General features: G+C 40.4%; 1 protein-coding gene across 1 annotated transcript in view; it reads right to left on the bottom strand.

Annotated features, from left to right (window-relative positions):
* The window catches only part of DOCK2 (dedicator of cytokinesis 2), a 158,896-nt gene that overhangs the window by 15,654 nt on the left and 115,796 nt on the right, over positions 1-27,446 (bottom strand). Inside the window, exons 31-42 of the mRNA XM_021531902.3 lie at positions 22,633-22,733; positions 22,477-22,535; positions 21,080-21,228; positions 15,755-15,840; positions 11,380-11,536; positions 10,165-10,205; positions 7,964-8,054; positions 6,797-6,916; positions 5,126-5,215; positions 3,833-3,937; positions 2,887-3,028; positions 1,160-1,241 (exon numbers count right to left, since the gene is read on the bottom strand). Of these exons, the coding sequence (XP_021387577.3) occupies positions 1,160-1,241; positions 2,887-3,028; positions 3,833-3,937; positions 5,126-5,215; positions 6,797-6,916; positions 7,964-8,054; positions 10,165-10,205; positions 11,380-11,536; positions 15,755-15,840; positions 21,080-21,228; positions 22,477-22,535; positions 22,633-22,733 (1,223 nt within the window). The remainder of the gene's footprint in view (positions 1-1,159; positions 1,242-2,886; positions 3,029-3,832; positions 3,938-5,125; positions 5,216-6,796; positions 6,917-7,963; positions 8,055-10,164; positions 10,206-11,379; positions 11,537-15,754; positions 15,841-21,079; positions 21,229-22,476; positions 22,536-22,632; positions 22,734-27,446) is intronic.

Below are 27,446 nucleotides of genomic sequence, written 5' to 3' on the forward strand. Positions count from 1 at the left end.
CCCTTTATGCAGTTCCATCTGAAAGGACAGATACTTTGAAGCTCTTTGATACAATAAATGCATTGTCATCACCTAACATAACGAACAATTAAATGCCCAATAAAGTAAACTCATAAAAGTAAATTTTTAAGCCCAGATGTAATCAGCAGTTTGGTTGAATTCTGCAGCTGAGACAAACCATTACAAAATCTCCCCTATGGGCAGAGATTGTACTTTACAAGGAACACTTTGCTACATAAACTGAAGCATTTTGAAGTGTGGCTGGGTCTACACCTAAATGTGGTCCAACAGGACCACATTTATAATCTGCCTTTCAGTAACTGATTTTAAAATGAATCAGTAGTTCTAATTAGTTGTAATTGAAATTAGAACCACAAACTTTTTTGTGGCTTTTTGGGTTAGGTTGTTTTTGGGTCTGTGTTTGTTTATTTTAAAATCCTGCCACACCAGATCAGTGCTTGGATCTGCTTTATTTACTTTGGTGTATATGGGGAGGTGATTCTCATTTTTCCACTCTGACTCAGTTGCTACTTCAGTGAAGATTCCATAGAGAGGGTTGCAGACCGAGGGCACAGCTGGTTTGGAAGCAGTTCTTGCCCAGTCTGTTCTCAAAACACTTTGGTCAATTCATTTCCTTTATTCCTTTCCAAAACACACACTCCATTGCACCAGCAGAAACCATTTTGCCACCGTGTATCCTGCCCTGGACCAGACAAGATACAACAAGATTCTACCATTCCAGAGCCCTCATCCAACCACTCTCACCCTGCCAGTCACCCCCAAGAGCCCTCTCCCACCACGTGTCTGAGCAGCTGTGCTGAAAGCTCAGTAGCTTTGACCCAAAGCACAGGTTCCACCTCCCTGCCCTGCACCCATGAGTTATTTCTTCAGTGGTAGATGGGTACAAGCTCTTCCATGGGATTCCTGGGGAACATCCAGGACAGGCTGGATGGAGCTCTGGGGGGTTGCACTGGGTGGCCTTTGAAGGTCCTTTCCCTCACAAACTGTTCTCTGATTCTAAGAATATATAAGTCAGTAAGTTAAACCAACAAAAACTCCAGGATTCATTGGTAAGTGACTGAATTCACAAAATAATGGTTGTCAATTTAGGAATATGGACTGATTTTCATTATACTGTCTACTACAGAAATTCACTTACTTTATGATTTGATCAGGCACTGCCTTATTTTTGAATCTAGGCTGCTCCTCCAGGACTGGCTGCACAGTAAAACATTGGATATCTGAAAGTGTGGAAGTTAAGGGCATGTTATTAGCATTAGTATGAAATACTGTAGGCTGCAGGAGAAATAAAAAAAAAAAAATAAAAAAAAGACATTTTCTGATGAAAAATCTGAAGTGTTGAGGGTTTCATTTCTGGAGTTTCCTTGGCCAAAAAAGGAAAAATCTGCCAGTAGTAACCAGTGAATATATATTAATTCTGAACTGCATATTTTTATTATTTCCTGAGCTTGAATATCTGCAGCTGAATTTATCACACTGACTCATTCATTAAATTTTTAAGCTCAGGCAACTTACAAAAATAACATCAACCACATCTGATGTTAACAGTTTCACTGTGTAGCTCTAGGCATGCATAAAGTCATGATGGTTAACATTTCAGTTTGAAATTTGTAACTGAACAGCCCTTTTATTTGAGCTTTCCTTTTTCTATAGAAATGTTGTTTTTAAAATCTGAATATTGTATTTGTAAGTAAATATATCACATGCTTACATATTTCAGTATGTTTGAAACTCATGCCCTCTGGTTAGATCCTTTTGCATAAGTGCAGAAGTAGTGCCTATCTCCTGCTCCTTGCAAATAGATGAGCAAATTCTACCTTAAGGACTGAAACATGTGTTCTCAAAAAAAAACTTAATTAGTTAAGAGACAAGACAGACTTGGGAGAGCCTGGCTTTCAAGCTTAATGTACTATTTTAGACAAGCCTGTAAATACTTCCACTTCAGTCCCAACAGTGTGAAAAGAAAATATTCCCTTTTCTACTCCAGAAAGTTCCAGAGTAATAGACTCAAGAGAGTGTGTGAAGTGTTACAACATTACCTTGAAAAGTAATAAAAGAAAATTGGCATGCTCAAAAAAAAAAAAAGTCTGATACAATGAGGTGATCTCATATCTGCTCAGTCAGTAATGACTCAAGTCAGAAGAAAAAGATAATCAGTTATTCTAACCAAGAGAAATTGAGGCCATTCTAGAGGTTGGTTAACAATGTTTGCAAGTTAATTTTCCTAAGACAATTTCTGAGGGTCCTGGGACATGTTTATGTTGCCAAGAAATGGAAGTGACACGGAAGCGTGGTGCCAGTCAGAGCAGTGCTCAAGAAAGACATGAATTAAACATAAGACACAACAGCTATTAATGTGAGGTAACAGAAAATTTGCTGCTTTAAACTGGGTTCCTTCAAGTGCATGACACTGGTTTTGCCATTTGAAGAAAATAAAGCTAAACCATGTAAAAACTACAATGAATTTTCTTCCCTGAAGGGCTGTCAAGCCCTAGCAAGGCTGCCCAGGGAAGAAGTTGAGTCACCATCCCTGGAGGGGTTTAAAAGACATGGAGACGTGGCACTTGGGAACATGGGTGAACAAGGTTTATGGTTGGACTCAACCTTAAAGGTTTGTTCCAGCCTAAATGTTTCTATGATGAATGGAAGAGACAGACTCCTTAGAGCTGCCAGAAAAACAGGAGCTCTCTTTGGAACAAACCAGAAAAGACATGGAGGACGTGTATGCGAAACTGCAAACTGAGCTGCCATGTCGGTAAACTTTCAACCTTTTCAGGAAATTATTGTTTCACACAGATAAACTCATGCTAACAACAAGGTTTCCCAACCCTTTTCCCTCTCGGCCTCCCACGTGTCCAAGGATACGTTGGCCAGGAGAGTTCCTGACGTCCTCTCCGGGTGCTGCAGTCGTGTTCATCTTCTCAGCGCTGGGGAACTGGCTCATCAGCTGGGCCTGGAAGTCCTCCCTCCTCTCGTACTCCTTGCCACGGTAGATGAACACTTTGTTCTGCAGGGAATGAGGAGGGATTGCCTGGGCAGCTGGTGCTGAGGCACAAGTTGTGTTTTCGTGGCAGTCGGCACAAAGACACAGCAGCCTCCAGGTTTTGGAACGGCTGTTTCTGTTTTCTGAGCATTAACCAGCTCTAAAGCCAAGCACCAGTTTGACCAGGGGCTGGAAAGCAGCACTGACTCTCCAGAGATTCTGGACTCAAAGATTTATTATTCAGAAACAATAACTGGTTTAACACCAGCCTATCATTTCACTGTTTCTCCAAAGATTTCAAGGCAACTTTGGCCTTTAAACTTGGGAAGCAGGGCCTCTTATTGCTTTCCAAGCCTAAAGAAAGCCTCCCTATTAATTATTATATGTAAATGAGGGTTTTAGTAGTAAGAAACATCAAATTTTTAGGTTGTTTTTATGCTCTGAACTCATGCACTACTGCGGTAAAAACAACGTCCTTTTAAAAAACAATCCAGTTGTGCACCACTTCCCAAGTTCATCAGGTTTCTTTGAAAAACCAGACCCTGTGGAGCCTGGATTTCTTTCATGGTAGTCAAAACCAGAGAAAAGTAAAGAGAGCAGATTCAGCATATTTGAATAAAACCAGTTCAAACTTATGATAATTGTTCTAAAGCAGGAACTGTTGCCATTCAGGGAAAAATTTAGAGCAGTACAAGACACTTGGTATTGAACATGTCAGCTCAAAGCATATTAGAGGTCAAAAAGGGAAAATGGACATTGATCATGAGGAAAACAGGAAAACAAAGGAAGAATGAAAATAGATGCAAATGTGTGAATTAATCAAGTTACCCTCAGAAATGTTGGGAATCCTTGGCCATAATATCCAACAGCAAAATAGTCTGGTTTAGGCCTCAGAATTTTCATGATGTTTTCATAGAACTTTGCTTGCTGGATCTGAAAGCAAAACCATCTGTAGTTACTTGTGTTTGGGGGTTTTATCTATGCATTTTTAACATCTACTACACATGCAAGAGCTATCAGCTGATGAGCTACAGCAATAATCAGTTTTCACACAGGGTGCTGCAGGGGAACATTAAACACTGTTTATATCTATATGCAAATATAATACACAGAGAAATGGGTATGGCTTCAGCTTTAACATTCGACCTCAGAATTGGGCTTACCCTTAACTTAGGAGAAAAGCAAACAAAGTGATCCCTGGCCACTGATAACATTACTGAAAGAAGACATTTGGAAAAACTCCCTGCCTCAAATGTTTCCCAAGGTATGGGATCAACTCCAATTTTTACTCGGCTCGTTTTAAGGGGACACACCATGTAAAGGGCTTAGAACAAGTTCTTCCATAAAATACCAAGTGTCATTTATGTGTTATGTCTGTGAGAACCCAGCACTGCAACTTAAACTGGTAAAAATGTTATTTAATTCAAGATAAAACAGAGCAAAAGAAGCTTTCTTCATACACAGCACCATTCAGGGATATCATGTTTTAATTCCTATATTTTTTTTTGAGGAAGATTCAGGGATATCTATTGAATGAGCCATTAACAATTGTAAAAAATTATACAAATATGAAATATTGGTAGTAGAAAAAAAAGGTTTGTGGGGAACGGGATCCTTTTTTGATTCGTTCAATTTTATAGAAAACAAATAACCAAATATTTTATTTTCTTTTAAAATTCTCCTTCTATCCTTTGGACCTAGCTCTAATTCCTTGTGCTATAATACTTCCACAGTCCTAATTAGGATAGAATTATTCATGCTTGTCAAGATCCAAGCTGCTAGAATGTAAAGAAAAATTTAGGGGGAAAAGTTCACCCAGGTGTTCTTTCTACCCTAGGGCAGTACAGAGGCTCCAAAATATGGTCTTTAAATTTCCCTAGTGAGTACATGCTTATTTCATCTACAGACATTTCAAAATACCTCAATAAACAGATGTTCATGCAACTTTACCCAACAGTTAATTTATGAACCTTTACCACTGGATTGCTACAGTGAAACAGGAACTCTTCAACAAATGAATTAAAAATCCATTTTAGGTCACAAGCTCACAGGCAGCTATGCTGTTTGAAAAGCACTAATTTCTGTAACTGCAATAATTTGAAGATCTGTATATAATCTTACCAAGTTTTGACTTAGAAGTTCATAGTCAAAAACCTCCTTTTCATATTGCTCTGCAAGTTCCTTGCATAAAGATATGGCTTCTTCCCACATCTGCAATGCAACCACAGATTCAAAAAGTAAATGCTGTACCAACAAACAAGTTCTCAACACATTAGATTTTAACTGCAGTTTTATTGATTATGCTGTCTTTAAAGTGCAGTCATTTATTAACTGCACATTTAGAGTAGAAGACTCAGGGCAATCATAAACTTAAGGAAAGCAGATTAATGTTAAAAAATAAAAGTGTTTTATGATTCATTACAGGAAGGATTAAGTAAACCTACTTTACTATCAGAGTAACATTTTTTTAAAAATCATCTAACCTTTAAGATACATTAAAGAAAAAAAAAAAGAGTAAATAACTGAGGTGATGACATTGAGAACATACCCCAAGCACAGAGCAGTTTATGAGGGGACTGACACCTGCCTGTCCTTAAAACACACACCATTAAACAAAATATCCTGCAGCATCCATAACCATAGGGAGCCTTGTCTAGGACAGCTAAATAACTACAAGAGCTAAATTTCCACTTGCCCAGAGGAGCAGATTTCCCTTCCACACAATTTTACATCTGCCTGTGACAGTGACTGACACTGAAATACCAGAGCTGCTTTTCTCATCTGCTGTGGACACTTCTCCAAAGTGGTCTCAAAGCAGGAGCAAACTCCCTCTCGTGAGGACATTCCTCAGATTCTGTCTCCTCACCTGCTCAGAAGAGGCAAAGGGGACCCTGAGCAGAGCTCTCTGCTGCTGAAGGACACTGCCAGTGGCACATCAGGCCACTGTCACCTGCTGCCAGGTGCTCTTTGGCCAGGTACCCCATCAGGAACTGGGAGGGTTTGGTCCCCCTGGGACAGCGGGTGGGCACTGCTGCACTGCAGCTGCTGCAGATGCCAACAGAAACCTGAGAGGCTGCAGCTGAAACTTTCTGCCTTGTGAATTATAGGGAGGGCTTCTTTTGCAGAAGCAGAAATGAATTGTCTTCTCCCTTTGTACCTTTGGCTGCAGCTGAACAAGACATGACTTAAAGGTTGTATTGGGTCATGGGATTAATTATCTGGCACTGCAGAGTTTCTTCCTGCTTTGTAGTCCTTTGCTTTATTTCTAAAATTCTCAGCTCTAATGCCATTGCACCGACAGGCAATTTTATTAACATTTTTTTGGTCTTAAATTGAACTAAACTGTGGTACTGAGCATCAATCTACTACATTTTAAGTTTAGGATACTATTCTCTGTCCTCTCTGAAACAAATATGTCTATTTTGAACCATCTGGATTCTTTTGAGATAAGGGCTGACTGGTTTAGAAATGGAATCTCTGTAGTTCATACTCTTTTCTTTGTAAGGGGAAGGAGGTTCAACATTTTTTATTGCATTTTGTTGGTGCCTGACAGAGATGCTTGTGACAATGTACTGAGACATTAGCTCTTTCTCTGAATGAGGTCATGGAAATAACATATTCCTATGGAACAGATATCTCTGGGAATAAGCCTCCAGGACACAGTTTTTACTTGACCCACATTTCAAAGAAGCTTTTCCTCACAAATGTTTTATACAGGGCACATTCATTAAACAGGACTGCTCAGAGTAGCACAGCAGAGAGGTTTGGAGGGGAAGAACTCTCCAGACCTACCTTTCCTTTGTCAAAGTATTCTATGATCTTTTCATACAAATTCTCTTTCAGGTGTCTGTAGGTCTGGGAGCACTGGAACTCTGTTGACATGACTTGGGGTGCACACTGCTCATCCGACCACTGAGAAGGAGAACACATCAAAAAGAATTTTCAAGTCCAGTGTTTCATATCAAACTTTCCCCTCCAACAAGGTCTGCTCCCCTGGGCTCTTCTAAATGTTTTCTTCCCAAGTCTTTTTTATCCATCGACAGACAAACTGGGAAAGGCACAGGTGTTGCATTTACTGCCTCTTCAGACAAATGCTGTATTTCATGTGATAACCAGCACTACACCAAATATTTAAAACATATTTTAAAACGTTATAACTGCCCATCCTTGCCCCACTTACAAATTTTATATAAAAATCTACGTGAGGAAATTAGTTCCTTTTTTCCTCCCAATGGTATCATCTTGATTGACTTGATTTAGATTTTTTTGTATTAAAATATTTCGTATACTGTTTGTCTATACCAATATAGACAGTATATCTCTTATTTGTATGATCACAAAAAAATCAAAATTAAGTTTAAGCAAAATAGCACAAATTTTTATAGTTCTGCAATAAAGTAAATTCCATAAGAAATATCAGATTTTTGCTGAAGAACATTTACAGTTGGAATGTCCCCTTGTAATGGAAATTGATCTTACAAACCATTTTAATTCATACTGTCCATTACATTAGTAAGGAACAATAGTTATAGGGAAAAATAATTAATTACCAGCTACAAAAGAAAGCCCACATAACATGTTTAAGTAATCCATATTATTTAAAATTAAAAGCTAGATGTCCTCTTGTGATAGCTGGAACTATGTTTAATTTTTATAACTGTTATGTTTAGGGTAGTAAGAATTTACCAAAATTAAAGCTACATTTGTACACAATGTTCTCACTGTAAAGGAAAACTATTTTTTCTACCATATTTAGTTTCAGCAATATATGGCTTTTAGTTACCTACTGAAAATTTAATTTCAACAATTAATGTTAATTTTGTACGACCTACTGCAGGATTTCTAACTAGAAACTTGAATACCCTGGTGGAAAATAACTCAGAGATTAAAATATTCACTTAAGAATATAAAATCAAATACTGAAAAGCTTAATTATATATTGAGTTTAGAAAATCTAACCTTCAGGAGCCACGTATGGAGCAGAAGGGTATATGCTGCTTCTGTGTAATTCTCACAATCTAAATGAAGATCTCGCAATTTGTACAAATACCTGATAGAGGAGAGAGCGAGGATTAGGCTGGAGACTGGCATGAGTGGAATACTGAGTGTCAAAATGTTCCAGATAACAGGAAACTCCGTGGATGTCACACTGTGACTCCCCACAGACTCCTCAAGGACACAGGGGGGCTGAAGCTCTGCTCACGCTTTGCTGTGTTCTCTTTGTGTGCTGAGCCTTGGTGAGGAAAGGAGAAAGAGCTGTCCTCTCCTGCGAGCTGTGCTCAGCTCCTCCTCAGGGAGGAGGGATGGCCAAGAGACCTCCAAGGCCGACATTCACAGAATCACAGAATCACAGAATCACAAATTCACAGAATCACAGAATCATGAGGTTGGAAGAGACCTCCAAGATCATCAAGTCCAACCTATGCCCTAACACCACAACTAGACCATAGCGCCAAGTGCCAAATCCAGTCTTTTTTAAACACATCCAGAGATGGTGATTCCATCACCTCCCTAGGAAGACAATTCCAGTATTTTATTATTCTTTCAGTGAAATTTTTTTTCCTAATATCCAACCTAAACCTTCCCTGACATAGCTGAGGCTGTGTCCTCCTGTTCTGCCAGTTGCTGCCTGGTGGAAGAGACCGACCCCACCTGTCTACAACCTCCCTTCAGGAGCTGTAGAGAGCAATAAGGTCACCTCTGAGCCTCCTCTTCTTCAGGCTAAACAACCCCAGCTCCCTCAAACATTCCTCACAGGGTTTATGTTCCCAGTCCCTCACCAGCCTCGTTGCCTCCTCTGGACGTGCTCAAGCATCTCAATGTCCTTCCTGAACTGAGGGGCCAGAACTGGACACAGCACTCAAGGTGTGGTCTCACCAGTGCTGAATATAACTGCAGGCACACCTTCTCCATGGGCACAGATGCAACCCCAGCACATCACGGGAGGAAGCAGAAAGTGGAAAATACCAGCCCAGAAAGGCAAAGCAGTCCCTGGGGGTGTTGGGGGCAGAAGAGTTGTTCTAAGTTGAATTTCTCCTGGATCCCCGTGGCAGCATTGCTGATTCCAGCATGGCCACTGCCCACCATGGGGCTCAAGCTGCATCTACAGCAGCCAGGGAGAAAATTGTAACCATCCTTCTATCTCCCACCAGGAGTTTTGAGACACAGGAGCTCTGACACCTTGCTATGGCATTCCCAGTTCCAGCCCCAGCTTCTCCTGAGCAGTGACAGCTGAGCGAGTGTTGTTCCCCCTGGCTGCTTCAGCTCACAGTGCCAGGGTGAGCCCTGAATCACCTCCAGGGCTCGTTTCAGCTTGGACTCTGGGCTTTGTTCTCCAGATTTTGCAGGAGAGGACAGGCAGGAAACAGAGAGTTTTTGAAGCAGCAAGATCTGCTGCAGCCCACATGGCAGAACTCTTGGAGACAGCAGAGGCCATGCCACATCTGCAGGAATTTGCCACTGGAGACAGCAGAGGCCATGCCACATCTGCAGGAATTTGCCACTGGAGACAGCAAGAGGCCATGTCACGTCTGCAGGAATTTGCCACTGGAGACAGCAAGAGGCCATGCCACATCTGCAGGAATTTGCCACTGGAGACAGCAAGAGGCCATGTCACGTCTGCAGGAATTTGCCACTGGAGACAGCAAGAGGCCATGCCACATCTGCAGGAATTTGCCACTGGAGACAGCAGAGGCCATGCCACATCTGCAGGAAGTTGCAGTTGCCACAGAAAATGCCTCAGCTGTAACCCTGCCCGTGGAGTGCTGTATACTGAAGGAGACTCAGCAGATTGGGCCATTCTACAAAACCAGAATGTTTTATCTGCCATAGTGAATGTGTGATACATTCTCCCTCAAACCTCAAATCTAGCTGCACTCTCTTAATTTTAAACAATAGACAATGGATGTTGAATGATATGACAAATTAAAAGTTAATTCTTGTGGGAAAAATGCTGCTGCTGAATACATAGCACAGATTTCCAGTTGTTGAAGGCTAAACTAACAGAGTGAGAATGCAGATGAGGCCAGGGCTGCCACAGAGTCATTTGGGATGGTGAAGTAACAATAATACAGAAATCCAAGCACAATAATAAAACCAAAACTCACAAGACAATATTAAATGCCCTCTCCAAAAGATATCCAATAGAGTGGTTGCCATACCTGATGTACATCTCTTCACGGTTAATGTTCTTGTAGAAATTCTAGAGACACAAATATTTAAAGTTACCTCTTAATGTCCTTTAATAAAATTATATATATATATATATATATATATATATATAAAATACACATACACACATAGACTGAGGTTTTGCTTTCCTTGGTAGTTAGAAAGCACAAACAGTGTGAAATGTAGATTATTTACAGTCTATCTGAAGTTTAAACCTGGAACTACTTCTTCAATTAATATTTTTATTAGTTATATGTATGGTTTTATACATACATATACTTTTCCTAGTTCATAATGGGATCATTACTGAAGGTTTTTCTATTGGAGAAGAGGAAAATATGGTTATCCAAATACATTAACAGAATAAACCACACGCTCCAGCTACACTTAGTGGAAGCTGGTATGTGTTAAAGCAGATGTGTAGCACTGTAGTTATGGAGCACTGTTGTACAAATCCTCTAAAGGAGCCAGTCCCAGGAATAAAGCTCATTTTTTGTCACCATAACATGTTTGTGGGAATGCAAGTTGCTAAGGCTGTGCAAAATGGTCTGACAAGACCATTGATGGTATGACAAGGATGGTCTCTTGAAGAGTTGCAGAAATGGACACCACGTTGCACGGTGATTATTGAGGAACAGAATGTGTGAGTGTCATACTTCAAAGGTGGGAAAGGTTCCTCCTCAGCTTCGAGGAATTTCCTGATGGAAGAATCTCTCTATGCAATATCCTCATTACAAAACAGGAATAGAAAAGAAGACAGAGTGGCCTAGGATGAGATCAGAGCCTCAAACCTCTTGGCACCCAACTGCAAAGGTGCCTTGCAGGTTTCCTGCCCACATTTGGGAACTGTAATTACTGAGATGCTGAAGCAGCAAGTGGGTGAGCTCCTCATCACAGCTCGACTCTGCCAAGAACCCACTGTCCCATTAAGCTTGTACAGGCAGGTGAGCAGCAAACTTCCTTATTTATCCACAGAATCAAAGTGGATAAAGCGCACAAAGGAAAGTTTTCAGTTGCTTTCAGACTCGCATATACGTGCAAAGAGATCTAAAAATCTCTTGCTGCAAAGTTTAAATCACTACAGAACATTGTCACCTGCTCCTGCCCCCAGGCAGATTTGTCTTCCTGTTCAATAAATGGACTCCAGTGCTGTCCCCTCCTCAGGGGGACTCTCCTGGGTGCTCCAGAGCCAGGACAGGACGTACCAGCAGGTTGACGGTGCAGCTCATGCGGTTGTCCTTGCTCTCGTTGCTCATCACGGCGCGATAATCCAGCAGCCTCTCCAGGAGCCCTCTCACCAGGCTCACAAAGCTTTCCACCAGGCTGCAAATGCCAGGGTGCTGCTTGGCACACTCTGTGAGGCTGCAAATACGGAAATATTGGTACAATTCTGATGGCAAGTACTGAATTAGGTCTAAATCAACTGCAGAATGCGCTGGAAATTCCCTCTGTGAGTTGGTAATTTAGATATTCAGAAGAAAAATGGCATATAAATCAAATGGAAAAAAAAAAAGAAAAGAAACATTTACTTTTCCTGTGTGAAAATGACTTTGAACTCAGGGGTGTACCCATGTGGCAGCAGCTCTCTGGGCACAGAGAGCACACATAGATTTTCCAAGGCGTTGTCCTGGGAAAGGCTGTGAGAAGCTCAGAGAAAAGAATGAGAAACAATTCTTATCTCCACTTGCTGCACCTCTTGTTGTGAACATGTGGAATGTGTTATGGAGATTTGTTTACCAAAGGGTGGTCTCTTAATTGGCCAGTGGTGATGGTGTTTGGATTCAAGGACCAATTGGATCCACCTGTATTGTGACTGCCTGTAAGGTGATGGGTTTCTTAATTAGTACAGTATAATAAAGTGATGGGTCAACCTTCTGAGAAGCATGGAGTCAATGCTAATTATTACCCTTCAGGGACACCATGTTACAACATACCCACAGCTTCTGGACAGAGAAATCTCCATCTGTGCTATCACAAATTCAAGTCTCTGGGATGTCACACTATTGCATAAACACTGCACCTTCCTTTCCTCAGCAAAAAATGCAAAAATATTTTCCTTCTCTTTGTACTGGTACATGTGAGTAAAAGTTCAGACAAACAAAAATTACAGTTTTAGCTCAAAAAAGACATCCCCAGAGTAATTTTACTTTGAGAATCAAGCAGAACAAATCAACTTTCTGCAGATTGAAAAGAGCAGCTTGATCTCTTCTGACAAAATACAGGAAAGGGAATTTTATATTTTGGCATCATCAGTTTCAATATATATTAACAAAATATTAGCATATACTGTTTCTAAAAAGTGCTGAAATGATTTAGGAGCAGAGATCTCATTTTATTGTCAGAGATTTGTTTTCAACATTTAACTGTTTAAACATCATTAAGTGATTAGCTACGTCTTGTTAAGGAGTATTTTCTTTCTTTGCTTAAGAGAAATTATTTATTTCATTGTGGTTTTTTTGTTTCCTCTACTTAACATTCTGGTTTTCCATTGGGACCCTCTCTGACAAACTGCATTTTTTATATGTTATATATATTTATATATACACACACACACACATATATTTTCACATATATAATTCTAGGTACAAGCACTGGGTCAGGCACAGATGCAGTTAATTTTCTCCAAGGCAGTCCTGCTTTGTGTTGGTAGCTGGCAAGGTTCTGACCTCTCAGTGCTCAATTATCAATTGAGCTCTACATCATTGTTTTCCAGACACCCAGGCAAAAAAAAAAAATTAGTACCTTTATGCACAGTATTTTTTTAAACTCTAATTACTAAAGTATACTGTTTTAATTAATAGCAAAACAATTTTTTAAACTCCTTATAATTATTTGAGTCTTTTTCAGAAAATACATATTCATATTGACTTCAGTTGCAAAGAAATCCTCAAAGCTCTGGCCTAGAGTGGAACCTCTGCAGAAAACACAGGAATTAAGCTCAAATTCAAGCAAAGTAAAAGCAGCATCCAAAGTTTATTCTTTGGATGGTGCAGCTGCAGTGGAGTCAATGTCCTGACACAGAGGGAATGTGTACGTGGATGTCTGAAAGAACATTTATGTTGTAAAAGATAGGAGGGACAGAGGCCAGCAGATAAAACCAGAATACTCCAATTGCTCTTGCCTGACTGGTCTGAAACTGAAATATTTAATCAATAACTGGCACATGGCTTATAAAATACACTGCAAATGGAATGGAAACACTAAAGGGGCTAAGAGCTGACAACTGACAGAAAAGGTTGGAGCACATTAAAAAATGTTTGTGGGAAAGAAAGTAAGGAAGCCTCAGAAACACATAGGAGATTGGAATATTATACAGAAGTGGTGTGATTTTATATCTACAAGTATCAGAAACAGTGTGAGTCACTAATGAAGGAAAGTACAGCCACCATTCAAGTGACTATTATGGATTTCTGCCACAGGGTCCCTGGGAGTTACAGCAAACAAGGCAGAGCTGTGAACGTTCCCTGAGTGCACAATGAACACAAGGCACCAAGACATCACATTTCTTCCCAATGCAAGCTACAAAACATTGACATAAACCACAAACTATTGCTGGGTCTCACCCAGCATGAACTACATAACTCCAGTCACTAAAGAAAGGTGAACCAGAGTCCACATAAAGAACTACAAAAAGTACAGGAGAGGAGAATGCCCGTCTCTTGAGGGAAGATTAAAAAATTGTAGTGCTCAGCTTTATATAATAATCTCAATAAAAAGGACCGAAAAACTTCAGAAGCTTTTTTTTTATGCCCAGCAGGGAGCAATAAATCTTTGAATTTTTAAACAGAGCTTGAAAAAATTAGAAAATTTTAAACAAAAAAAAACATTTGCAATAAAGCTTGAGAAAAACAATTGCATAGTATGGGCCACTGCAATGATGGGGAAATGGAAATCTGCCAAGTGCCATTTCCTTTTGTGCCTGTATTAGGAACTAAAACTTGCCAGAGCTCATTTTCTGAGCCTGAGGACACGTGGCATGGCACAACTTGTGCACTGATTCTCCTGGATTTCCCCAGGCAGGGCAGCCCTGTGTACTCTGCCTGTGAGAACAACCCCTCACCTGTCCCACACCACCCCAGCTTCCCCTGGGCTCTGCCTAGGACAGGTCCCAGCCCCTCATGGGCCACACTCACATTTAGGTCTAGGGGCAAATGCAAGGCAGTGCTGGATTAAACTTCTGCTGAACCTGTTTAATTTGTTATTATGGGTGTGGAGAAGTTCCCAGCAAACAGCAGTGTGGGCAGATGTTGTTTGCAGAGGTGAGCAGAACACAGCAGTCACTGAGTGCTGTAAATATCTTCAGTGCCTTCAGGAGACACCTGGAACTGTGCAGGGGTGCAGAGAGTTACAGGATGGAAAAATGACCAAATGAATAAATGTGGAGGCAAATTTGACTGGGTTGGAACCGTTGGAACAGGGAGTTGGGGACAGAGGCTTGAAATCCCTCCTTTGAAAGGTGTAAATGTTGGAAGAATGAAACCAAACCAACTGAGAGAACAGGTCCTACTACAGGAAGGTCACCAGCCTCTGCTCCAACACTCCATCTACAGGAGTCATTCAACAAAATCTGGAGATAAGATGAATTGTCATCTTTAGAAATGTGGCACCTTTGAACTTGAGGCCATCTAGAAAGTGGGACAGTACCAAGGGGAAGAGCCAGATTTTTCAGAGCAAGAAGGGGGCCTTGCAAAGGCAGGAGATCAAAAGCTCTGTACTGTGTTTGATGGCACCCCCTGACTGCACTGCTGAAAGATGGGGTTTAACTGGATAGTGCCACTTTCCAAAAAAGCTCTGGAATGAAAGAGCAAAGTGCAAACAAGGCAAGCAAATAATGTTCAACAGCTCAAAAAGAGTAAACTTCAACTGGTCACATACACAAGATCTGAGGGAAGCTTTGCTTTTTGCATAGATAAAGTCTCAGTTTGAACACTCTCTGTAGCTTTAAGGCAATCTAGTATTTCAAACTAGATGGAGACATTGTAGGAACATCCAGAAATCATTCCATATGATAAACTGAAATACTGGGGTTGTTTACCCTAAGGGAAATCCTGAAGGAAACTAGACAGCAACATTCAAATTTGATAAAAGTTGCTGTGAAAAGAAACAGAATAAATGATTCTTTGTGTCACCTGTGTATGTACCCAAAGCTTTCATGGTTCATCTGATGAGAGATGTGACTTTGTAAAGACTGCTACCCCTACCCAGAAATACAACCCATACAGGGTAGCAGGTTTTGAGGAAGTAAAACATGCACACAACATCACAAAGCCTTATTTAAATTCAGACTTGTCTGAATAATCCCTTGGATCCAAATCTAGACATGTAAAAATGCAGGTTAGGTATAACTTCATAATTTAGCTGAAACACAAAACAGTGAAAAGCAGCCAGGAAAATAATTTCAATGAGCAAAACTGCAATGTAAACCAGGTGTAGTTAAGCATCATGGTATTTCCAGTCCCTTAATGAAAAAAGTTGTTAAGATTCTATTTTAGGTAAGGTTACCAACCTGAGAACTGGGAACAATAAAACAGAAACACATCCTGAAGGCATTTGTTCTATTTATTCTCATGCACTACTTACATGGACTCAAACAACTGCATGTAGTGTTCATCCCCTCGTCCTCCTTCCACCTCATGATCCAACTTCAAAATGATTTCATTTTCAAACTAATAAAGAAAGAAAAATCAAAACACTGAGCAGCTATCCAGAGGTCAACACACTTCAACATGGCATCAAAAATCTACCTTTGTGTAATTATGTTCCTTATTCCCAAAGGTTAAATGCTTGGGCATATTCTGGTGTGGGCTTTTAGCACAGCTGAAAGCCTGGACACAGATTTTCACAAAGCTTCCCCTGAACTGAGCACATGAGACACAAGCTCAGGGTTATTGCAGCTACAGTCTTTGTCCTCGTGCAAACAACTGCACCCTGTTCAGAAGGTAGGAGAGATCCACCTCAGGGTTCTTGACAAGTCATTAACACATCAAGAGGCACAGGGAGAGCATTAGTGGAGACCTACATTGAAATAAAGCTCAGTTGCTTTACATAGATCTAATTATTAAACCACTGTAAAAATGACAGAATTCATTACTGTGCTAATGCAGCAAGTTTTCACGTTCTTCTTTGATACAAAATTTCACACAATTGTCAGTACATGAATAATTCTGTTTCTCCCTGGAGTGTTTCTGTGTAATTGAGAGCTTTGGCAGGCTGGGATCCAGATCATCCCATCAGAGAACTGGAACTCTCATGGTACAAAGAATTACTGTAGTATTTCAGACATGGTTCTTTCAGATAACTGCAGTGCAAAATATTTTACCTTATTTCAATATATCCTCATCAAAACATTCAGCTCTGAGCTGAAGAAGCCAAGCCAGGGCTATACAGAGAAAACAGTCCTTCCTCTTAGAGCACCAAGCAGGTCACACATCTCTTCAGATGTGTTTTTATAGTTCCTTCAGTTTTAAAGAACATTATATTCTAAAGGAAAATGTTACTAGATGTACTTCCTTCAAGTAGGTCATGATTCAAACTCTCTACCCAGAAAAATAATTCATCATTTTACAAGATCAAAGGCCAAACTTTCTTTCCCCTCTTTCCTCCAGTGTCCAACCCAGATCTATTGGCCACCCTGATCCTGCAAACTGCTCTTGAGGCAGAAACTGAAATGGTTTCTGCTTCTTTCAAGGAGCTTTGAAACAGCATCTTGAGCAGCCAAACTTCTCCACTGCTCACACCAGGAGCAAAACGTGGGCTCAGAGCAGTGGCAGCACAGGCACACTCTGCTCTGGAAAGGGGCAGGGAGGAAGGAGCCATTTCCACCACTTTGTTACTTGCAGGTTTTGCTGCTCTAATGTTAATTCTTTCTCTGTAATTGGAATACAAATGAAAGACTGCCTGTTGAACAGAATATACTAATATTAGGGAATAAAGAGCTATCATTGAAAAATAGCTTAACAGAAAAAAAAATACTCTGTCTCATCTTGGCTGAAATAGAAGTTTAAAGGGCTCTGAGTTAATTTTTATGTGCAAGCAGGATGGATATTAGTATTTAACGTGTGTAGCACAGGTGCATGGCAATTTCAGGACAAGGAAATATTGAGAAAACCATCCAATCCAGCCATTTTCTGTGGGCTTACTGCAGTAAGACAAATCTGTGAATATAGTGCAGGTCAAGCACCAGTTAAATCCATCTCTTAAATCCTTCCCAGTACTTATTCAGCAGGTAGAGAATTGATTACTTCTCAAAGAGGCAATATTTTCACATTTCAGGATCTAAACAAAAAAACTCTTCCTAAGCATCTTTCCAGCAGTTTCTCAACAACCTGCAGGAAGTTAAAACATCAGTTGCTTGGCTCAAATGAAAACTTGGCAGAAATACAGAATAAAGTTTTAAAGTTTCTGTGCCAATTCTGGAAAGTGTCTTTTTCCTCTCACTTAAACAGAGTGTGCCTAATTGCCACTGGCACCAATTTAGCTGTAAACCCACCTGCTTCTCTAATAGATCCAAGGAATCTCCACTTGGAAAACACATCCATGTTTTCCACGTGGATCTCTCTGAAACACCAGGCTGTACAACTCAGCCCTGCTGCTGATCTCGCATCCTTCTGAAACTTTACACATAACAAGATTTTGAGAGCTGAGAGGAAGAAATGTGGCTATTTTCAGCAGGTGGATCTGCTGTGCCAGAGGAGCTTGCTGAGGACACCTGAGCCACCCTCTCAGTCCCCTGTGAGAGCTCAGAACAGCAGGACACTGCCCTGCAGTCAATGTCTGCCCTCTGACAAGGAGTCTGGAAACCCAAGCACACAGCAGCAGCCAGCACTGATTTCTGACACGGTCCCACAGCAGCCAGGAAGGAAAGCAAACACAGAAAACTTCCCCAGATGGCTCCAGCAATTTGCAGAACCCACGAGAGGTACTAAACTGAAAATACTAAACACAAACAGAATGATTTATTTGAGCAAAAATATAAACACAGATGAATTAATCTTTCCTAAGCCAAGTTAAATCCACAATGTAACTCAATTCCATGTTTATTTAAATGATATTTTCATTTACTCTGCAAAGAGCCAATTTTCCTTGTTTGTTTTTTTTACTTGTTTCTTTAAGCAATAATTTTCTAACTCCTGGTCCCAGATCACAGCTAGAACAAGCAGGACGATGTCTCTTAATGATGTGTCTTCCTTTGGGATAAAATGCATTGATGATGTGTCTTCCGTTGGGATAAAATACATAATATCAATAAAATGCACAACCTGATCTTTCAAGGAATGGAAAGATGGGTTATCAGCATTTGGAGGATGGGACTTTCTGAACACATGAGCAGTGAGCTTGTCTCACATAAGCAATGAGCTGCTCTTTATTTGAAGGAGAAAGGAATACATTTGGAGGACTGAGTCTATCCACAGACACTGAGAGATTAATAAATTGGCTTTCCAAGATTCCCAGCTCTCTGAGCTCATGATAGGCAGAGCCTCCATAGCTAAAATTAGTAGATATTAATGGCTCCCTCTCTACATCTTCAATGAGAGTTAAAATTACGAGTTATGTAACACTGCTCTGGGTGAATGGGAAATACATGTGCAAAGTAGAAGAAAGGATTGCAAGAAAATATCTTACCGTGTCCTACACCTACATACAGATTCCAAGCCATTACATATATTTGTAGAGCAATTCATTCTTGAGATAACCACAGGTGGAATTTTGTTTTCTCTGGGATTAGACTATTTCTTAGAAATAGCTAAATAAAATATAATTCTTGCTGGATAAATTTAAATTACTGTCTATCCTTACTGCCTGTATGTTGTGTGCGTACAGCAGGACACAGCCCCCAGATCCAGCACACCCCCTGTGCCCCCCAGAACAGAGCCCTGTCTTAGCAGAGGGATGGTAACAGAGACAGGATTTTTGGGAAACGTTATTAAAACATGTTGGAGGTACCAGACAAGATCTGGTTCCTGTGCTGGTACAGGCTCAGCTCATAAAGATGTTTCTGTTTGTGATTTTTTCCCCCTCTTCTCTCATTAGAGAAGATTAGATTAGAAATAAATAATTTATTTTTAAAGTTCCACAAAATTATGTTTTAAGTGAATGTCATTCTGGGCTCCTGAGTGCCCCAGGCACTCTTGAAATAACATGTTGTCATTCTCAAAATTTTATACTAAAGCTCTAAAAAAAACTAAATGTCAATTTGCAAATGAAAATTGCCCACTACCAAAACCTGGAGTTTATGTGTTTGTGCACCTTGTAATTAGCCATTCATATTACTTATTTGCTCCTTTAAATCAAGGTGGTAACAATTTTAACACATAAAACTTAATGTACCTTTCCTTTAAAATGCATATTTTAAAAAATTTACCAGAATGGCTAAACTTACAGAGGCAAGTTTTTTATCTTAATTGCCTCATCCATTGCAAAGGAGAGGATAAACCCCATGATTCCTGATGAGCAAATGATCCCAATTCCTAAAGCAGAACATTAGAGTCCAGTGAGACTCAGCTGCTCAATTATGAAATAGTTCTTGCACCATCTGATGAAAACTCCCCCTTAAGGTGCAATAAACCCAATGTCCTTGTTCCTTGGCACTGTAAAATACCACCTGAAACTTCTTTTTATGGCAGGAGAAGTGATTCAGTGGGCACTGGAGTGCCTGGCCTCTCTCTCCCAGGCTCCCAGGCTGCTGCTCCTGTTAATCAGGCAGGATGAGTGATGGGTTTCAGGATTCCTGGGCTGTACAGATCTGTGTGTCTCTCCCAAGAGATGAGGTATAAGCCATGAGAAGGAAAACATTTTTAAGAAGGCAAATATAGGACTATCAGGACACAGAGGGAACAGATGCACAGAAACAAAGTGGTTTTTAATCTTGGCCTTGAACCAAAAGCTTTGCACTGTGGAATACAGACCAAAATGGAAATTCCATCTGCTCATTTGTTCCACACTCCATTGACACAGAAATGCCCCAAACGATTTAAAGTATTAAACATAGCTGGGTATACGTGATATTTATATTTATATGTGTCCAAAATTATGCCTTTTTGTTTGCAATTTTCCTTTACACAGATTGCTCTGAATTAATTATTTGTGTAACTGCAGAGCTGAATATCCAGTTTATCATTTACTGTGGGAGGCAGTGTGCAAACACAGAACGAGGTGATTCCATGCCCAAAGAGATCGAGGAGAATGGAGATGTCACACAGGGATGGATATTCCACTGCCCAGGCAGACACAGCAAGCAGTGGCAGAAAATTCAGATTACAATCCCTAGTGCCCCACCATCCCAAGTTCTATTGCATCAATCAAAAAGATTTCATAGTAGTGACTTAAAAATTCTTTTTCCTTTTCAAAATGACTGCCACAAACACTCCAAGAATTTTAGTTCTCCACAGTGATTTTTCTCCTCACAGTAAACATTTAAAATGGTACAGTTTCCTGATAAATCTGATAATATGTAATTAACTATTCACTGCTACTCCTTTCAGAGACTCTGTATTAAAACCTGGAAGTTTTGGCTTACCAATATCTATGTCACAAGGAAGGGGCATAAGTAAATATTATTTAGATTATATAGGATCCCTAGAGGTCATTCAGTTCTATCTCCTACTTAACAAAGGGCTGACTTCAATGTAAGTATTGCTGCTCAGAACCTTTTCCAGTAAAATCCTGATTAAGATCCTGCAAACTCCCTGGATCTCTTTGTTATCTCAACTATTTCTTGCTGTCAATGCAACAAGTTTTGCTTAAGTCAAACTAAGTCACTCTGGAGATTCTCCATTTGCTGCTTCTTTGGTTTTAATATTTGGAATTTCACTCTGTGTGAGCAGAAAACTCACTTGATAAACATTTACCAGAAATACCGAATGTGTGATATTTAAATGCATTTTCACACAGAGCATTTGTAATTACCTTTTTGAATTCTCCTGTCCTCTGATATTCACACAGCATCATATCAAAGAAAATTGGGATCGTGGCTTTTCGTAGTTCAACTTCTGGAATAAGAGTCATTTCCAAGATGGGCCCAACCATCCCCGGAATAAAGCAAATTTTATTCTGGCCTGAAACAAAACCAAAAATTGAATATTTGAAGAGCAGATCGCATATTTTTAGGAAGACATCTAGTAGCTACAATCATTTAAAGTAGTGTTTAAGCCATCTGTGTTGGTCAAGTCTTACAACTCAGTCACTTCATTTCTTCTCAGAAGCTGGGGCATGTGGATGGATAATGTCTCCTTCTAAGGTTACAGAATGCAGTGCCAGGAATGCCACAGGAGTTGATATTTTCAGTAAAGAACTCGATTTTTAAAGTTTTTGATATCTCCTTATAAATATTTAGAGTAGAAAGTAATAAATTACCCTAAGAACAGCCCAGATTCTACCAGCAGGACACAGTAATGTCACATGGAGTAACCTTCCTATGAAGGAGAAAACCATGACTGGCTTTTAGGATAAAATTAGATTAATCAAACCAACCAATGCACCCAAAATCAGCAGGAATAACAAAAACACCATCCACAGAACTCAGGTGCTAACCCCACACTGAATTGTCTGGTAGCACCAGGGTTACATCAGCTGCCAAAAACACCCAAATGTGCAGAGCTCAGCCAGGTCCCAGGCGTGGCTCCAACGCTGCCCTGGAAAATGGAGCAGAGCAGCAGCAAACCCAAGGAGCTGTGAGAGTGTCAGTGCTGCCCAAACCTTGTGAGGAGACAAAAATGTTCTCATCAACAGAGGTGAGACTTGTTCCACGCTCAGGAGCACCTGAATCTGATGCTCGTCTCTGCTGTGTGCCATCTGAATTGTCAATGAGAATGCCACACAGAAATGGTGCAGTATAAAACAAATATTCTGCCTCGGTTCAGTTAATAAGAAATGATCCCAAAGGAGTTAATGAGAAACTTTCAAAGGAGGAGCAGCAGAACCTGGCTGGGTGACAAATGTAAAAATTTTTTGGAATTTTAATCCAAGCAGATTCCAAATCTGACTCTCCTAACTTGCAGAATCATAGGTTCAGGCTGAGCAGTAACCTTCTCAGGGAAAATTAATCCAGTCTCAATCTTGCAAAATAAGGTTCTGAAATCTGATTTCAGTCATGTTTGAAATCTGAGAGAAGGTTTTGATTTCTCTTTTAAATACAAACTTGGCAGTGGTCCAACTGTATCTCGGCTCCAAGTTTAATCACAGGAATGAAAACATGTTTTAAGTTCAAATAGCATACAACAAAAGCACTTCATGTCAGATATTTTTCAATGGAAAAAACATTATATGAGAGATTCAGTTGCAGTGAAGCTCAGTTTGCTACTCACCAAGTTTGTACCACATGTCACGGATAGCAAAGCCAATTAAACGTCTCATATCTCCATATCTGGGAGGAAAGGAATATGAAAGGTATTTTTATCATTATCTTTTAATCATTTTACCACAAAATTAAAGATATAAGCTAAAGGATATATTTTACTTACTTGTTTTGGATTTTGTTGTATTTTGCATGGGAAAAGTTTTCTAGCTGTAGTGAATCTTGGGTAATAAAAGCCACAGCCAAATGAAAATAGTTGTTCCACAGCTGTAAATTGAATATAAGGAAATTATAATAATTTTGAGGAAAGCAAGAATAATATTAAATGATGTCTAATGCAGAATAATTTATGAAACCAAATGAAGCGAGCAATATGATATTTTTATGTTATGCAGAGATGTACATCACTAGTATTATGCAATTAGCAGAAAAGCAAGAAAGATGAATTTTAATAACCACTACTAAACATTTGCTCTTAATAACAGAGCAGCTGAATAAATATTGCTAAAAAAAAGGATTCACATGAGATTCATTAACCAACAACATTAAGCCCTGAACCAAAGCAGGACGTGGGGAACATGTTACATGCTGGTGGAGCTTACCAAACCAAGCTAAGGCATCTATGTAATTACACTGCATTTGAGCACCACTTCAAAAGGCATCTCCTGCCTCCTCTTCAGATCCTAATTCAACAGCCCTTTGTATGAAATTCCAGTGTAATTTGTGAAGAGCTCTCCACATGAAAGAAGGACAAAATACATCCCTAAATAACAGCTGATAGTACTGAATCTGTACTTGAAGTAGACAAAAGGCCTCTGTGCTTACAGTGCACAACCCTTCATTCCTGAGAGCAAACTATTTGTTCTACAGACAATTAAAAACAAGCACTTCTCACACACTAGAAAGGGAAAAGAGAAACTTCCCTAGGAAATACAAATTTAAGGAAGGAAATACAATTTTCAGAAGCTTTTAGGCAGTCAGCGGCAGCTTTAAACACTTAAAAATGCAGCTGTAGCTAAAAGCAGTGGTAGAGCTCAGTGAGAGAGCAGAAGGCAATGAGGAACATATCCAGTGGTGGTTCAAAGGATGGAACAAAACACAGGACTGAGCTCTTCATTTTGTATGGTGCAATACAAGCCTGGATTAGGAACCCCCACTAAACTGGAAACAAAATATTCTATCAAAAACTTTAGTGGCCTCTGCCCTTTGTAGCCTGGAAAACTCCAATGTGCAAATAACCAGGAAAACCAGATCCCAACACACAAAACCACACCCAGAACCACAGACATTTCCCCCAATAAATACAATTCTCAAACATCCTCTATAATTTGAGGATGATCCTGCTGTTAATTTGTCCGCTGGAGGCTGTGCCCAGCAGAGCTGCTCCTCCCAAAGCCCTTGGAGGGCTCTGTGAGTGTGTGTGAGCACAGCTGGCTCTGCTGCACACACCAACCCAGCTCTGCAGCCAATGCAGAGCCTTGCTCAGCAGCACAAATGTTGTTTATGCTCTGAAAGTATAGATATTCACAGATCAGTCAGAGAGAAAAGGAGAGATTTCTACCAGGCTAAGACTGGAAAAAGTCTGAGAGGAATGTAAACTATTTATTATCTCTCTTTTCTGTTCATATTGTTTATAGATATGTTCTGCCACCGTGTGTTATTTGTAGTGCACCAATGGTGTGCGATGTTTTTACTTTAAGACCAATGAAATTAGTCTTCATTATGTTCTCTATAAAAGAGAGATGTACTTGTTTATAAACAGATTCATTCTTTGCCTTCTGATCTTGGAGTCTCACTATTCACTGCCTCAGCAGTGACATGAAAAGCCTGTTTAACTCTCTTACCAAATATTTTAAGAGGTTATTTTGGCCAGTGTGGAGTTCTCAGCCCCTTGGGAAGCTATGTTTATTGATGTGCAGGGCACACACTTTGTATATGTCAATTATAGCACTGAAATGGAAAATTCTTCAAATTGTCCTAGATTGTGGGGAGAAAAATGAAGGCTTATTCCCAAATGGTCTCTTATTTCATTTAACAGCTCCAAGTTCAGTGCCACCTTTGTCAGAGACACACCCCACAGACTTAATCTCCTTATTTATAAAAAAACTTCTTTCATCCTCAGAGTACCCCAAAATGACTGAAAAAATGGGATCCTTTTCCTTTCAATAGCATATTCAAATTAAGGGCTCACAAGGTTTTAAGCACCAAAACTAACTTTAAAACTCTATGAGACAAAGTGGTCTCTCTGAAGTAAAAGAATATGGAAACAGATTTTAAAAATGCAAAAATTATTCTTATGAGACACGTTTTGTTTTCTCTTAACCCCATAATAGAATTCCAAGGTGTTTTGGACATCTGTCGAATTAGAAAAGGTGGAATTAATTTAGCAGGAAATTTCCAGCCATCTCACGAAGAGATTATCCTAAAAATTCACCCAGGAGTAAAGGCTGCAGCCTCCTCCTTCACAAACAACTGAAAGCTGATATTTTCTGGTATGATCAAATATGAACTTCAGACTCTGTAATTTGATAATTTTCAAATGCAGAGTATGATAGATAATATAAAAATATAACACTTTAATATTTCCAGAGTAGTTAATTTGAGCTAAATTTCCCAATGGTTTCATTCCCTATTAACCTCTGCATTGTTTCTGCAATGTCTGTCACATGTAGATTTTTACAGTGTGTATTTTTCCCCTGTGTGTTTGTAATGCCCTGAGGGTTTTGATTTTGGGGTTTCTAAAAGAAGATTTTAACATAAAAAATAATAAGCTGCACAATTCTGTTGGTGCATTGTGTTTGTTGGAATACATTTCATTACCGCTGAGTTATTAATGGAGCATAGCTCATGCAAGAAGGGTAGGAAAACACAAAAATAAGCATTTTCTTTCAAATCAGACTGACATTAGATTTTGGACTATGCCTTTTATAATAGAATTCTGTGGCATTGGTGATTAATATATGAATTACAATCGCTCTAACAGCACGGATATAGAATTATAATCCTTTCTAATGCCCTGTAAATGTAGTGCTAATGGAGGAGGGGAGGGAGGAGCAGGAATCAATAACGCTGCATTTCCAGAGCAGTGGCTCTAAAACAGTTGTGTGAGCACAACAAAATGGTTTGGGTTTGGTCACCCTGCCCTGCCCTGGAGGTGTCAGACGCTGCCATCTCCAAGCAGGGTCATTCCCGAAGGAATCCTGCTCGAAAGCCATGCAGGAATCCAGGAGCACCAAGGGTGGGATGGTCACAGGCTGGGGGTGTTCCTCCCTGCATGGAAACCCCTCCTGTGCAGAACAAGGCTCCAAAGCAAAGGTGATGGAGCCAGGAGGTGACAGTGACAGCAGAGTGAAAATATTCTGTCCTGGACAGGGCAACACCTTGCAGTGACATCAGCGGCCAACAGAAACAAAAATGTCCAGGAATTGTCCTATTTACCACAGATGGCATCTTCTCAGACAGCTGTTGAGGATACCATGAATGTATTGCATAGGTACAAAAAACCCCACACTTTTTATTACAATTAAACCAAAGACACCAGGGCGACTTTCAGGGAACACATTTTCAAAAATATAATCCACAATTTTTAAGATTTTTGTTTGTTTGTTAAGCCTCTTTTGAAGGGCCTATCTCAATTCCTGCACCATGAATTCAGAACTTACACCTTTTGATAGTGTAGCTGTTCTGCCCTGCAAAAGTCCAGCTGCAAAGCAGTGGTCTGGACATGGTGTCCAGTCTTCACATTTGAAATTGGCAAATCCCTAAAGAGCTGTTACTTGATACAAAGCAGCAGAAATCCCAACATTGCAACATGTTTTAAGACTGGATGTTATGCCAATGGCTGAATTTCCTTTGTCTTTACGAGGAGAAGCTGCTAATGACTCCTACACCACCAGCATTCCTCACCTCCAAAGGAAACATCAAAGGCAGCCCACAACAAATCCTTGTGCAACTGCATAACCTGGTCCTGTCTGGGACCAGTGTCAGGCAGACACTGCCTGAGACAGCTCTGCAACCAACCAAGAGAATCCTGGGGAGTATTATTTTAAATAATATTGGGAGCAAACAAACAAAAAGATGGAAAAGAGAAAAATAAGCAATTTGCAATCACACTGATCAAACTTTTTGTTGATGTGAAATGCAACAAAGATGTCGAATGAGCAATAAGACATTGATTGTCATGGTCTCCAGGGGAAAGTCTAACTTTAGACCTGCTTGCCTTTTTTTTTCCTGCATGCCATCAATGTATCTCCTTATATTCTCTCCTATAGGGTCATCCTGAATTGTTTTAGGTAGGAAATGGGGGTGTGTATTCTATTTCATCTGTTAGAGGTGGGGCAGATATCTTCTGCTCATTGGGCAGGTTTCTTTATCTCTCCCATAGCCAATCCTCCCTCCAGGAGATCTCTGCTGTTCATGGGCCATTAATTATTAATTATCTCCTGTTCATGGGCCAGTCAGTGTCCCTGCGTGGCTGAGAAAATTCCATCATCCATGGAGAGATGCTCTGCCCAGGGGAGGAGCCAAGCATTCCTACCTGGATACAATCTGACCTGGGAACAGCACAGCAGCCTTTGCCCCCTGCATTCCCAGAGGAGCAGCTTCCTTCCCCCTGCATTCCCAGAGGAGCAGCTTTCTTCCCACTGCATTCCCAGAGGAGCAGCTTTCTTCCCCCTGCATTCCCAGAGGAGCAGCTTCCTTCCCCCTGCATTCCCAGGGGAGCAGCTTTCTTCCCACTGCATTCCCAAGGAGCAGCTTTCTTCCCACTGCATTCCCAGAGGAGCCCAGGCCCATCTCCCCAGCCCTGGAGCTCCAAGGAAAACTCCCCCCTTGTGCAGGATCCTGCTCCAGCAGAAGCACAGCTGGCACTGCAGGAGGGCTGAGCCCCCCTGGGATGGGGCTGAGCCACCTCCCTGACCCACAGGGGACAGGGCTGCTCTGACTCTGGCAGGGGTTTGGTTTTGTTTGTACCACTGCATT

The sequence above is a fragment of the Lonchura striata genome, chromosome 13 (genome assembly GCF_050655825.1).
Source record: "Lonchura striata isolate lonStrDom1 chromosome 13, ASM5065582v1, whole genome shotgun sequence".
NCBI lineage: Eukaryota > Metazoa > Chordata > Aves > Passeriformes > Estrildidae > Lonchura > Lonchura striata.